At 31.3% G+C, this 14,042-nt stretch overlaps 1 protein-coding gene across 1 annotated transcript; it reads left to right on the forward strand.

Moving 5' to 3' along the window:
- Positions 1-8,967: 8,967 nt before the first annotated feature.
- On the forward strand, positions 8,968-11,931 carry LOC134694571 (ankyrin repeat domain-containing protein 50-like). Its single transcript, XM_063555586.1, has one exon. The coding sequence runs from the start codon at positions 8,968-8,970 to the stop codon at positions 11,929-11,931; it is 2,964 nt and encodes a 987-aa protein (XP_063411656.1).
- Positions 11,932-14,042: the final 2,111 nt, after the last annotated feature.

The raw sequence follows: 14,042 nt of genomic DNA on the forward strand, positions 1-14,042 counted from the left end.
AGAGAGTGAAGCATCAGTTTGTAAAATAATTTGTGAATTAACTCTGTCCAAAACTCTGGACTGTGTATAAATATTACATGACCACCAAATAATTTCTTTTTTTCATTTTATCAGTTATTTCCATATTGACATCAAAATTGCCCTTAGCCATCTTTAAGGCAAGTATTTTTTTTCTATTTCAATATCTCTATAATTCAGTTGACCATAATCAACAGCAGAAAAACTTGAGATTATTAAGCCTATATAACTAGCAACTTCTCTTATTTTAGAGTTTTGTTTTGAAAGTAATTATTGACTTTCTTTATGTATCATTTCTGTTTTGTCTAGTGTTAAAGTGACAATCATTTTTCAGAGTCTATCAAAAACCCTAAAAATTGATTTTTTTTTGTAGGTATAAGAACAGATTTTTTTCATGTACTATGAATCCTAAATCAGATACCAATTTCACAGTATCTTGGATATTTAGACTACACTCTGCAATTGTATCGCCTATCAATAAAGAATCATCAATATAACCTATATTGATATGACCTGATCTGCGGAGTGTAGCATAAACCACTTTCATAAGTTTTGTGAATAAACGTGGTGCACTTGCCAACCCATTTGGTAAGCAAGTATATTGATAAATAGAACCTTTCCAAATAAATCTCAAATATTTTTGATATTGCTCATCAATGGGCACTGAATAATAAGCATGGCGCAGATCGACACTAGCCATGTAGCAATTTTGTTTTATCAAATGCAATGCCATTTCAAAAGTGTTAATTTTAAAATTGTGATACTCTACATGTTCATTTAACTTTTTAAAATTTAGCATCAGCCGATATTCAGCATTTGTTTTTGGTGTCACAAATATTGGTGAAATATATTCTCCTTCAATAGATTTTACCTTTTCAATTACTTTAATATTCAGTAAATTTTACACTAATGTGTATATATGCACCTAATTGTAAAAGTAATAGAAATATATTTTTCAAAAAAGTAAATAAAACATTAAAAGAACAAGGGATAGGAATTACGATAATGAGGGGAGATTTCAATGATGCGATAGACAGGAAAAATGTTCGTTCAGAGGTAAAAAATGTCCAATCAGTAAAAATTTTAAAATCTTTAATAAAAACAAATAATTTAACAGACCTTTGGAGATATTCAAATAAAAATAAACAACAATATACTTGGCGAAGAAAAGATAAATCACAGGCAAGTAGGATTGATATGATTCTGATAGGTTCAGATTTCATACCACTAGTAGAATGTTGTAAAATTAAACCTGCAGTTATTGATTCTACGGATCATCAAAGTGTTTTATGAAGTTTAGAACAGGTGCATCAGAAAAGGGTAGGGGGTACTGGAAAATAAATAATTTTATGTTAGAAGATAATGATTACATACAATTAGTTAATCAAGAAATGGAAAGCTGCTTAATGGTTTATCGTAATTTTAAAAACCTTGGTTTAGCATGGGATATATTTAAAATAAAGATAAGGGAGGCAACTATAGCTTATTGTAAATCTAAAGCAAAATGTACAAGAGAAAACTTACGAACTCTTGAAAAAAAATTAGAAATAAAATTGAAAATAAGAAATGAACAAGAATCTGAGAATAACGTTTTAGATAAAGATATTGAAGATATTTAAGTTTAGAAAAACAGAGACAGGTAAAAAAGTCAATCAATAAATTAAAAGGGGAAAATGGTGAGATTTTAACGGATCAAAGTGATATACGTTGTAATATTAGAGAATACTATAAAAACTTATACTCGACGCAAAGCCCTGATAAAACATCAAGCGACAAATATATATTTGAGAAAAAACTCGATAAAGAAATGGATAAAAATGATAAATCAATTTGCGATGGGGATATTACAGTAGAAGAATGCTCAAATGCTATTTATAAAATGAAATTTAATAAATCCCATGGATAAGACGGTTTAACAGTGTAATTTTATAGAAAATTTTGGGATAACTTAAAGTTCATAGTAGTAAACATTTTTAATATTGGATATTATCTGCATTATTATTTGTTTTTTCTGTGGAAATTATGGCTTCAAGATTAAGAAGCAATACTGATTTTAAAGGTATCAGAGTCGAATTAGATTGCAAAAATCATACTATAAAAATTTCGCAACTGGCAGATGATACTATTTTATTTTGTTGTTCTAAATATGATGTTCAAGTAGCTATGAATGATATCATATGAAATTTTTGGTTCTTATTCAGGGCTGAAATTAAACAGAAACAAAATAGTGGGGTTATGGGAAGGAAAACTTAAATCTTGTAAAGACAAAATTGAGGGAATCAACTGGAGCAATGGACCAGTTAAAACTCTTGGCATTTACTTTGGGCATTGTACAGAGGAATGTGAAAACTAAATTGGGAAAATAAGATTAAAAAGATGAATAAATTATGTTATTCTTGGCAAAAAAGAAATCTTTATATTTTTGGAAAAAAATTGATAATAAAAACATTAATTGTGCCCATTTTTACTTTTGTGGAATCTGCTTGCAGAGTTCCAGAGAATTTTTTAAAAGAAATAGAAAATAGTTGTTTTAAATTTATTTGGAATAATAAACCAGATAAAGTAAAATGAAATTCAATTATTGGTCCATATGAAAAGGGGGGTTTGAATATGATAGATATCAGAAGTTAGTTCACTGCTTTAAAAGCTATGTGGGTAAAAAGACTAGTAAATGATTGTGAAGGAGGGTGGGAAATTATACCTCAAAACTATTTTGATAATTTTGGGTCAAACTGGTTAGTGTTTCAAACAAACGGTGGGGTAAATGTTTCTGGTTTTTTAGTTACACCTCCACCAGTTAATTTCCAACATTTAATAATATCTTTATAAAAATCTGGGATGTTTTCAATGCTTTCGTCTGTCTTATCAGATATAAGAAAACAAATATTATGGAACAATAAATTTATTAAATTTGAAAATAAAGCTATATTTTAAAAATATTGGATTAAAAGCGATCTTATTTATGTTAATGATATCATAGATGAAAAAGGTTGTATTTCTCAAGACGTAATTTTAAATAAACTAAAAAATAAATCAAACTGGATGGCTAAAATTTATTTAGTAAAGAAATCTATACCAAAAGACTGGGCAGCAATTTTAAAATCGGAAAATTCTATAATAAGAATGGTTAATATAAAAAGAAACCAATTTATATTGGATGGTTTACCTATAAAATTAGAAGCATTAACAAATACAATTTTATATAAGTCTCTGATAAATAAAAAAAAAGAACCGGCTATTGGACCCCAAAAATGGCTGCCTATATTTGATATAGATGATGTGTTATATCAAAACTGTCTATATACATTTTTATTCAGATATTTAAAAGAAAATAAACTTAGAATTTTTAGATGGAAATTACTACAACATATTCTACCTACAAAGAAACCTTTATGCAGGTGGAAAATTGTAAACAATAGTTCTTGTAATTTTTGTACACAAGAAGAAGATTATGATCACTTCTTTATACTGTGTCCGTATTTAAAACTTTTTTTGGAATAAAATAAATGAAATTTTAAAGAACAGTAAAATAACTTTTAAGATAAAACTAAGACACTTAGTGTTTGGATATAAAACTTCTGAAGAAGAATATTTTGACTTAAACTATTTTTTAACAATTGTGGGGTTTTCAATTTACAAAGCCTACTACATATCTGATCAAAAGACAAAAAATGTCAATGTTTTCTCAATTTTTCTCAATGAGTTCAATAGAAGAGTATGTTTGAAAATTAAAAGTAATGTTTTAGCAACTATTAGAAAACTTATGTATAGTCATATTATGTGATTAAGAGATATTATCTAATATAAATATATGATGTAAAAAATGTAATATGTATTTTGCAACTAATCACTACCCTGAGTGATTGGTGGATTGTAAAAGGGAAAATCAGGAGGAGCTTGGACTCCTGAATGATATTGTAACAAGCCAATATTTGAAATAAATATTTATTTATGTTGTTAAAAAAAAAATACTCAGTAAATTTTGAATTTCTGCATCTATTATTCTAGTATTATTATCACTTGCTACTATATTTCTAATAGTTGCTTGATTTTGAATAGGATGTATACCACCAATTAACTCAATGGGACATTTATGAGCCATATCTAAAGTATTACTGTCTGAAGTAATTTCTTCCCATTTATTTATAATTTTTTTCAATCTACCTGCTACAAAATTTATACTCACAACATCAGGTTATAATATTTGTATTTGTTGTGAGTCCACCTGGAGTTTTTTGATTCTCCAGTCTTATCTGAGCCTGCACGAGATGCTCTACCACGGCCGATATATCTACCACGGCCTAAACCTCTACCAGAGATCCTAAAATACCAAGGTCTACGACCGCCTCTATTAAAGCCACTGTTGAAACCACCCCTTCCTCGGATTTTATTTGATATTATACTACACTTGCCAATATCATCAACAGTTTTGACCACATCACCACCAAATAGGTTTTTATCATAAGGGACTGTAGCATTCAGCAAATGTCCATATTTACCAATAATATCATACTTCATGAGAGTTCTTCTCATCAAGCATACCAATCTGTTAGTATGCCCCATCAGAGCGAGTGAATCCATACAGTCGTCTAACATATTACTATGCTCAGTACACTCCTCTTTCTCTAACATTAAATCTAGTTTATTAATAACTTAATCCATGACAGTAGCTGTCTTCACAACTACAGACTGAATAGTTTTCATTTTGTTATCGACTGTTTTAGTCTCGGGACTTAAAATATCCCAAATAACCTGGTCAGTTTGAACAGTAACGAGACCGTCACAATTGTGTGGTCTCTGAAGTTTTCATGAGATCTGAAAATCTCTCAGAAGAAATCCCATTTCTAAAAATATCAGTTATATTATTAGCCATTAATAGATGGTGCATACTTTTCACCAGACCTAAATTTTTTGCTCATGCTAGCAGATATTGTCTCTTCACAAGAGTCAGATTTTTGTTTCTTACTAGGGGGTTCATCCCTTTTTTCATTATCTGCTTGGACCTCGTCACAAGCGTTATCATTACAATCAGACTCGTTTTGATTTTCATCATCATATTGATATTCATCATCATAAAGAGCGTCTATTCTCTTGTGCATGGTATCAACCCTACAGTTGGTTTTTACTTGTTCAGATCTTATCTGCTTCAAGATATCTAGCATTTCATTGTTATTATTATCGTCACCACTGACACTACTAGTATTATACTATGCTTTAGAAGTGGACGGCGTACTCGAGGAAGGGGGCTTCCCCTGTGCAGCAGACTTGGACGAAGCCTTAGAAGTTTTAGAACTTGTTTTAGACTCCTTTGGTTTATCAAAGAGTAAAGCATCTTCATCCTTCTTAAATAGTCATCGTCTACATTTGATGATTTCTTATCAGGCGTTTTCTCTGATTTCTTATCACGAGACTGTATCATGGCGTCCGCCATATTTGTTTACTGACTAGTAATCTCAAACCCACACGAGAATGAAATTAAATTCTATAAAAAATTATAAACCAGATTTAATCACTTTAAATCTTCAATAAATTAATTAAATGACTTCCTCGAAGTCATACAATTAAATAACAAATCAATTTTCAAGGTTGCAATACGAGGTTACTAACACACGTCAGTCCTCAACAAAAGTTGACAGTACAACGAGGTTGCGGTTGCGCAGTGCTTCTCATCTGATTGCGGAAGTGATATGACGTAATAGAATACATGATCCTATATTTAATGGTATAAATCTCTTCTTAACTATCTTAATACATTCAATCTAAAAAAAGTACTGATAGATCAAATTATAAACAAAAATAGACGCTTATGCAGTTTTCAGAAATGAGTTTTTAATCACATACGAAATTAACAAATATATTATTGGTAAAAGCAGGAAATTTTAAAGTATGTAAAAAGATACATGAGGAATGGAGAATCATTAAAAGCTAAATCTAAAATATCATGTATAGAAATTTTTAAGCAAACGTTGACAATGTATCTGAACACGGCAATAAACCAAAACAACATGCTTACAGAAAACGAATGTACAGAATTTTGTCTCAAAACTCATGTATGCATAATTAATCAAATAAAGGCTCAATTAGATTGTTGAGCCTTACCATATACAAATTTTAACTAAAGTTTTTAAAATTTGTTCGTGAAAATCAATAAAACGCATATATTAATCAGGAATACTGATCAATCAGCTTAAACCGCTGTCAACAAAAGGTTAAGATCAAGGTTCACAGTTTTTATCTGTAGAAATATAACCTGACAAACATTTTACACTTTCCGTAATCACATGAATCATGAAACAATATATTTTTTGTAAAATGAATGTCTCAGATGTATGTAACACTTATGAATTGTAAAACTAACAAACTACCTATAGATATGAATTCACTAAATAAACTCCCTTGCTATCCAATGACTAATTCTCAGGGATACTCGTTCATTTGCGATAAGTCGAGTAATGTGTCAAAACAGCAAAGAAAAGTGCAATAAATATATTATTTTAGAACAAAAACAAAAAAAAATCTCTACCAATTGGAAATTTGCCCGGTTTGGAAAAGGCTACTTCCAAAAAATCCGACTCCAAGGAAACAACATATGTAGACAATCCTTGAAGAAAATAAGACGAACTTCGACAGTACCAAAGAGGATAATGAAACATAATCGGAGGAGGAGTCAGAGCAGGGATAAATTATTTATTTGCCAGATGAAGACGCATAGAGCAACACCAGCAGTGATGATGTACATGTGGTAGATTGGCAACAAGAGCCCATCAACTTAACTGTTGAAGATTAGATTTTAGTTGATAATAATCAAGAGAATGGATTTGGACAAGACGTTATCCCACCAAAGTTAAACACTGGTGAACCGCCACTTAGGGCTGATGTGACAACAGGTCATAAAGCGACTGACCAAATTGGCAGAGGATATACTTCTGACAAATAGGATTAGCAGGATGGTAGTACGCTCCCAGACACATCAGGCGATACCGAGGCAGACGAAGATAACGCAACGGCTCGAGATAAAACATAGCAACAACCAAGAAGGCTCAGACGACGAAATTACTACCTACACCTCCAAGACTATTGCCAACAAGAACAAAAATAACAAAAACCCCTGCATATTTCAAAGATTGCATCACCAAACAAGCTATTGGACAAACATCTTGGCATCAGAAAGCAGAATAGTTAAAAAGTAAAACGAAAAGGAATGTTAAGAGGAATGGACAATAACACCAGACGTACAATCATTGAAATTGCGAAAGAAACACCACAGTGAAATGCCACTCTGGAATGCATAGTAGGTCATTTCTTCGTCAGAGGGAGGAGGAGTCGTATGACGTAGACGTCATTTTCGCCAACACAGGGGAGAATGTGATAGCCTCTTTATTTTGTTGATATTGTAATTGAAAAAAAAGGTGTATTGTTATGTTAATATTAATAAAACCTTTCCATGTGTTATTATTGAACATTCATGATTACTTGGGTGCTGAGTTGGACTGATATCGCAATCTCTGTGCATATATAACAAACACAACTTGTTTTGAAAATTGTAATTATAATTTTCCACCAGAAAGGTTTACAAATAGTCTGTAGATTAGTTAACTCAAATAAAACAAAAAGCAATACTTAGTGTCTATGAATAAATCATATTAGAGTCTGTATTCAAATATTATATAAATTAACCAAATGAAACGAAAATAGAAGTTGCAGTTTAAATCTCGGATATAAATAACTAAAATTTCGTTTTACATTTAAAAAATAGCTATTCAAATTAACGGAATTAAACAGATTAAATTACCACAGTTTATTAATGAATAAAACGTACTTGACAGTGATATGTCTCGAATTCCTCAGAAAATAATATGTCGTCCATATTAGATGTGTTGATTATTGGTGCAGAAGGTTTCACAAGGTTAAAATTACATGTCAAAATCAATATATCAGATTATATAAGCGATAGGTCGACTATATTTGTCGTATGGAATAATTTCAATTTCATTGTCTATTTATTTGATCTGTATCTCAATAACTTTAAGCAAAACACCCACTGTATTTGGTGTATGGAATGATTGTATATTTTACATGTTTGTATGGTATGTTTTATCTTACCTCATTTTCATGGTTTACCTGAAATAAATTGTACATATTTCACCAGTAGGCCAACAATTTAGCTTTGTCCTGGCCAAATAATATACACTTGGTATGAAGGTGTATAACTGTATCATTTAAGGACGCTGTCGTGTTTAGACCTTTGTATGATATTGCTCTTTAATCTAATGGTCAAATTAGTATACTTTTTTGGTTTGGTTCTTTGATTTTAGTAAAAGGGTTCAACACCTAAACTCAATAAGTCGACATCATGATAGGTGACCATTCGACTCAAGATCAAATACTTAAGAGAAATCCAAAATCTTGTACATTAATGTTCTTTTAAATGAATTCACAATTAGTTATAATTGTATAGTACCTATCCTCGGTTAACTAAAACAATATGTTAGTGTCTTACTATTACGGATATGATTGGAGGGGTATTTTTCAATTTAGAATGTATCAAAATAAGCAGATTTGATATGATGGCCAATGAGACAAATATCGACAAATGGACAAACAGGTATACAACTTCAGGTCAGCAGACAACCTTCATATATGAGTACAACCAATTCTGTAAACATGTAGCTTTTATATAACAAAATGTGAAAAAACATACACCGTTAAATTATTCCACCTTTATATGGCTGTTTGATATGATAATCAATAATTCATATAATAGATATAGGAAGATGTGGTGTGAGTGCCAATGAGACAACTCTCCATCAAATTAACAATATATATAAAAAAAGAAAAAATTCTAATTAGCTACATTTTATATATTTTTAAGAGCAAATACAAAAAAAAATAGAAGACTGGGAGGAGAAGGATAAGATGTTCGTTTCAACAATAGCCAGCGATTACGTCATGGAACGTTTACAGGACAACAGTTGCGTGACATTAACTGCCCCATCAGGAGTTGGAAAATCATTCATTACAAGACACACAGCTCTAGTTTTAAAAAAGGAAGGATACAATATAATACTAGTGTACTCACCAACAGACATTAGAGATTATTATCAACCTGGTAAACAGACAGTCTTTATTGTAGATGATATTTGTGGAAATTTCACTGTCAACCAACAACAAATTGATCAATGGAAACAGATGTTACCTGTGATTAACACAATTATTACAGACAAATGTTGTAAGATTATTGTATCATGTAGGTTACAAGTCTATAACGATGAAATGTTTAATATATTATCCCCTTTTAAAGCTTGTGAATGTAATTTAATATCAGATAAGTTATGTCTTACATCTAAGGAGAAGACAAAGATAGCAAAAACTTATATTGGTACAAGCGTGAAATATATTGATGCTTCATCACGTAAATGGGAATTTTTTCCACTGTTATGTTGTTTATGTCATGAAAAAGAAGATGTTAATGTCAAAGATTTTTTCAAAAATCCTTTTGGTGTCTATAAAAGTCAATTAGACATGTTATTGGTGCATAGGGATGAAGGGAAATATAAGATATGTAGTCTTGCTTTGTGTGTTCTTTTTAATAATCAGCTTAACGAAACATGGTTCCAGGGTAAAATGACAAATGAACAACGACAGATCTTAAAAGACACATGTGAGGCTTGTGAGTTCAACAGCATACCAAAGGCAAAACTAAAGAAAGCACTTGACACTCTTGTTGGTACATTTATTTTTAAACAGAATGGTTTTTATAGAACTGTACACGATAAACTGTTCGACTTCCTTACTCATTACTTTGGTCAGAAAATGATTGAATGCCTTATAGACCATGGTGATAGTGATTTAGTACATGCACGTTTTATTTGGCGGAAATCATCAGATGACAAGAACAGTAACATAGAGTTCATTATTGAAATACCAGATGAGTATTTAGTATCATATTTAGAAAGGTTTGTAAAAGACTGGTCAGCCAGAAAGGTCACAGCTGTATTCAATAACAATAACATGAAATTATCATCATTCAGACAACAGTTATTACAGTACTTACTACGACTGGGCAAATTAGAACAAGAAACATTAGCCAGTACCAAGGATAAAATGGTACAAAAGGGGAGCTGGAATTCAGGTAATACTCCACTGGTATATTCTTGTTATACTGGTTATACTGATATGGTTCAGTGGATGTTACATACTGATGTGGATGTGGATCAATGTAGAGATGATGGAGTTACTGGATTATTCATGGCAAGTCAGAATGGACACACAGATATAGTAAAGTTACTGTTAGAGAGGAATCCTAATGTTGATCTATGTGAAAATGATGGATGTAGTCCTTTATTCAAAGCAAGTCAGTATGGACATACTGAAATAGTAAAGTTACTGTTAGAGAAGAATCCTAATGTTGATCTAAGTAGCAATGATGGTTCTAGTCCCCTGTGCATGGCAAGTCAGGATGGACATACTGATATAGTAAAGTTACTGTTAGAGAAAAATCCTGATGTTGATCTTTGTAACAAGGATGGCGGTAATCCTCTCTACATGGCAAGTCAGAATGGATATACTGATATACTTCAGTTATTGTTAGAGAAGAATCCTAATGTTGATCTATGTAATAAGGATGGTGTTAGTCCTCTGTTTATGGCAAGTCAGAACGGACATACTGGTATAGTAAAGCTACTGTTAGAGAAGAATCCTAAAGTTGATCTATGTGGCAATGATGGTGTTAGTCCTTTGTTAATGGCAAGTCAGAAGGGACATACTTTTATAGTAAAGGCACTGTTAGAGAAGAATCCTGATGTTGATCTATGTAACAAGGATGGTGTCAGTCCTCTGTACATGGCAAGTCAGAATGGACATACGAATATAGTAAAGTTACTGTTAGAGAAGAATCCTAATGTTGATCTACGTGAAAAAAATGGCTGTAGTCCTTTGTGCATCGCAAGTCAGAAGGGACATACTTTTATAGTAAAGGCACTGTTAGAGAAGAATTGTCATGTGGATCTATGTTCCAATGATGGCTGTAGTCCTCTGTACAAAGCAAGTCAGAATGGACACACAGATATAGTAAAGTTACTGTTAGAGAGGAATCCTAATGTTGGTCTATGCGACAATGAAAACCGCAGTCCTCTCTTTATGGCAAGTCAGGAAGGTCATACTGATATAGCAAAGTTACTGTTAGAGAGGAATTCTAATGTTGATCTTCGTGACAATTATGGTTTCACACCACTGATCCAGGCATGTATTTGTAACCGCACAAGTACAGTACATCTTCTAATAACACATGCACCACTCATTAATGCACAGACATTTGATGGTGGTAGTGCTTTATATTTCAGTGCATTAAATGGTAACCTAGAGATGACAGAGTTACTGTTAGAGAATAATGCTGACTGTAATATATGTATCCATAGTAAACAGTCTATAACAGATACATTAAATAAACATCCATGGAAAACATTGGACAAAACAAAACAACTAGTATTTGATAGTCTCGTGATGAATACATCATCAGATGGAATAGATTATGTCAGTAAGAAATCAGTGAATTATGCCTTTGATGTAGTAGCTGGTTCTTCTCCATTACACATTGCCTGTTTTGTAGGTAGGATAGATGTAGTCCGTTGTCTTCTGAATCACAATGCTAACATCAACATAATGAAAGAAGATGGAACAACACCATTATATTATGCGAGTGAAGTAGGACATGAGGATATTGTACGTTTATTGTTAGATAAAGGTGCAGACACACTGATTTGTAAACTTGATGGAAAATCTCCTTTACGCATTGCTACAGATAATGGACATACATCTATAGTAGTAATTGAAACAGAACACATGACAAAGGAGGGGGGAAATATGTTCTTTAAAGTTTGTTCTTTAGTCAGTGTATTTCTTGAATATTTTTGATATCTACTACTATTTATTATATTTCTTCTGTTTCCAATCTTACAAAACACATGCAGCTTAACATCATGTTACATATTTCTTGGTTTTATCACTTGGAACAGAGGGACCTTTACATCTACCCTGTAGATGCCAAAGAAAACAACTATACACTTCTCAGTAAACATTGTAATTATATCATCACTTAGTATTTGTTTTCTAAAGTCGCTTTTCTTTCTACTTGATGAGTCAGGTCAGATCAGGTTTTGTCTAATGAGATGCTCATATTATTATCAAAGTTTACATATTGAACTAATTGTATATAACCTTGTTACACTGTATACAAATATGGACTACCATTTATATTCCTTGCTATGTTGGTTAATTTTTTGGGGTATGTGAATTTTTTTATTTAGCTTTGTGAACATGACAAACCCCAATCTTGTTTGGTTTTGTTGTGATTATGGTGTACTGTCTAATTACGAGATATGTGGTATTTAAAAGAACGTATTACATTGGTATTAATTCCATTGTATAATACAGCTATCTATCGAGTTATTTAGATTTAGGTTAGATGTCAGAGATAGACCCTTTATTTGTTTTGCAAAAAAAAATCTTACCATGCTGAAAAAACAAATGTTGTATCTAAGCTGGTCAAAAAGGTCATGTTAGATCTGTCATCTTTTTGGTTCCGTTGTTTGTTGATCTAGCCGAAAGTCCAAGTGAGATTCTCTCATCTTATGCCATCCGTTGTCATCTGTTGATTTTTATAAACAAATATTTTCCCCTGAAACCACTGGAGTCAATGTAAGTAAATTTACCACAATCATTATTGGGGTATTTGGTTACAACAAAAAAAGTTTACAATGACCCCACCTTCAAGCCAAGATAATAAAAGTCGTCAGACGATTCTTCATTTTAAAAATTATAATAGATCAATAGAAACTTTTAAAGTAAAAAATTATCAGCAAAATAAGATCTACCAATAAGGCAGCATGACCTAAATTGTATGTCGACTCCTTGTTGAAGTTATTGCCGTTTAATGACCATTTTTCCAATTTTTGCAAATTATTTCATTATTGGAGTCATTGCCCTGTAATCAATATCAAATTAATGATAATTTTACATTATTTTTGTTTAGATAAATAGAATTTAAGAAATTAAGAAAGGAAAATTTCAAGCAGGATAAAATCTTTAAATATTTCAACATGACTTAAATTGTCGTTTAACATGGTAAACTCTTGATAGAGTTATTGCCCTTCGAGAATTTTTTTACTAGAAGGTGATCACTGTTGAAGATACTGGTAAGCAGCACAGGCATTTTTAAACCTCGTATTGTCGAGCCTGCGACCTTTGTCGCAAAAGTGAGACGAAGCTATTCTACATTCCTTTGTTGGCGTCGGCGGCGTCCACAAATAATCACTATGTGTTTAAATTTTTTAAATTTTAATAACTGTCTTAAAGTATCCTGGATGTTTAACAAACTTAGACAGACGTGTGTTTATGATCAAAAGATAGTATCCAGAAGTAAATTTTGAAAGAAACCAAATCCAGTTCATTTTTTTTTAATTAATGATTGCATCTTCTATTAACATGATTGTATTTCTATTGATGAATTTAGAGATAAATCATCAAGCAATGTCAAAATTATCTTCTGCATCAATTCTTTTAAACTCTATAGATTAAATTGCATACTGTTTTAATTTTTCACAAGCAAAACTTTTATTTATACATTTGATACGTTTTATTTTTTTAACTGCAAATCTATTATGTACATTCCCCTATCACATTTAAAATATAGACAACAGCAAAAGTAGACGAGACACTGGGTTCCGCGGAACACTTACGATTTTTTTATTGTTTGAATCATATTATTTTCATTGTAAAATAGAAATGTATTTTGTTAATCTAATATGTATCTGAAAAATAATCGTAATAAAATCATTTATCAGTATTTATGTATTTTTATTAAACTTGTATCTGCTAATTTGTTACAATGACAATTTCTGATAATGTAATCTTTGGTTAAAGTGGGTTTGTCTTTGGACCAATATTTCATGGACATATGACAGATTTTGAGAATGCATTTAATATTTGGGATTTGCAGTTTAAACTGATGGTACATTATAACAAAA

The sequence above is a fragment of the Mytilus trossulus genome, chromosome 13 (assembly GCF_036588685.1).
Source record: "Mytilus trossulus isolate FHL-02 chromosome 13, PNRI_Mtr1.1.1.hap1, whole genome shotgun sequence".
In the NCBI taxonomy this organism is placed as follows: domain Eukaryota; kingdom Metazoa; phylum Mollusca; class Bivalvia; order Mytilida; family Mytilidae; genus Mytilus; species Mytilus trossulus.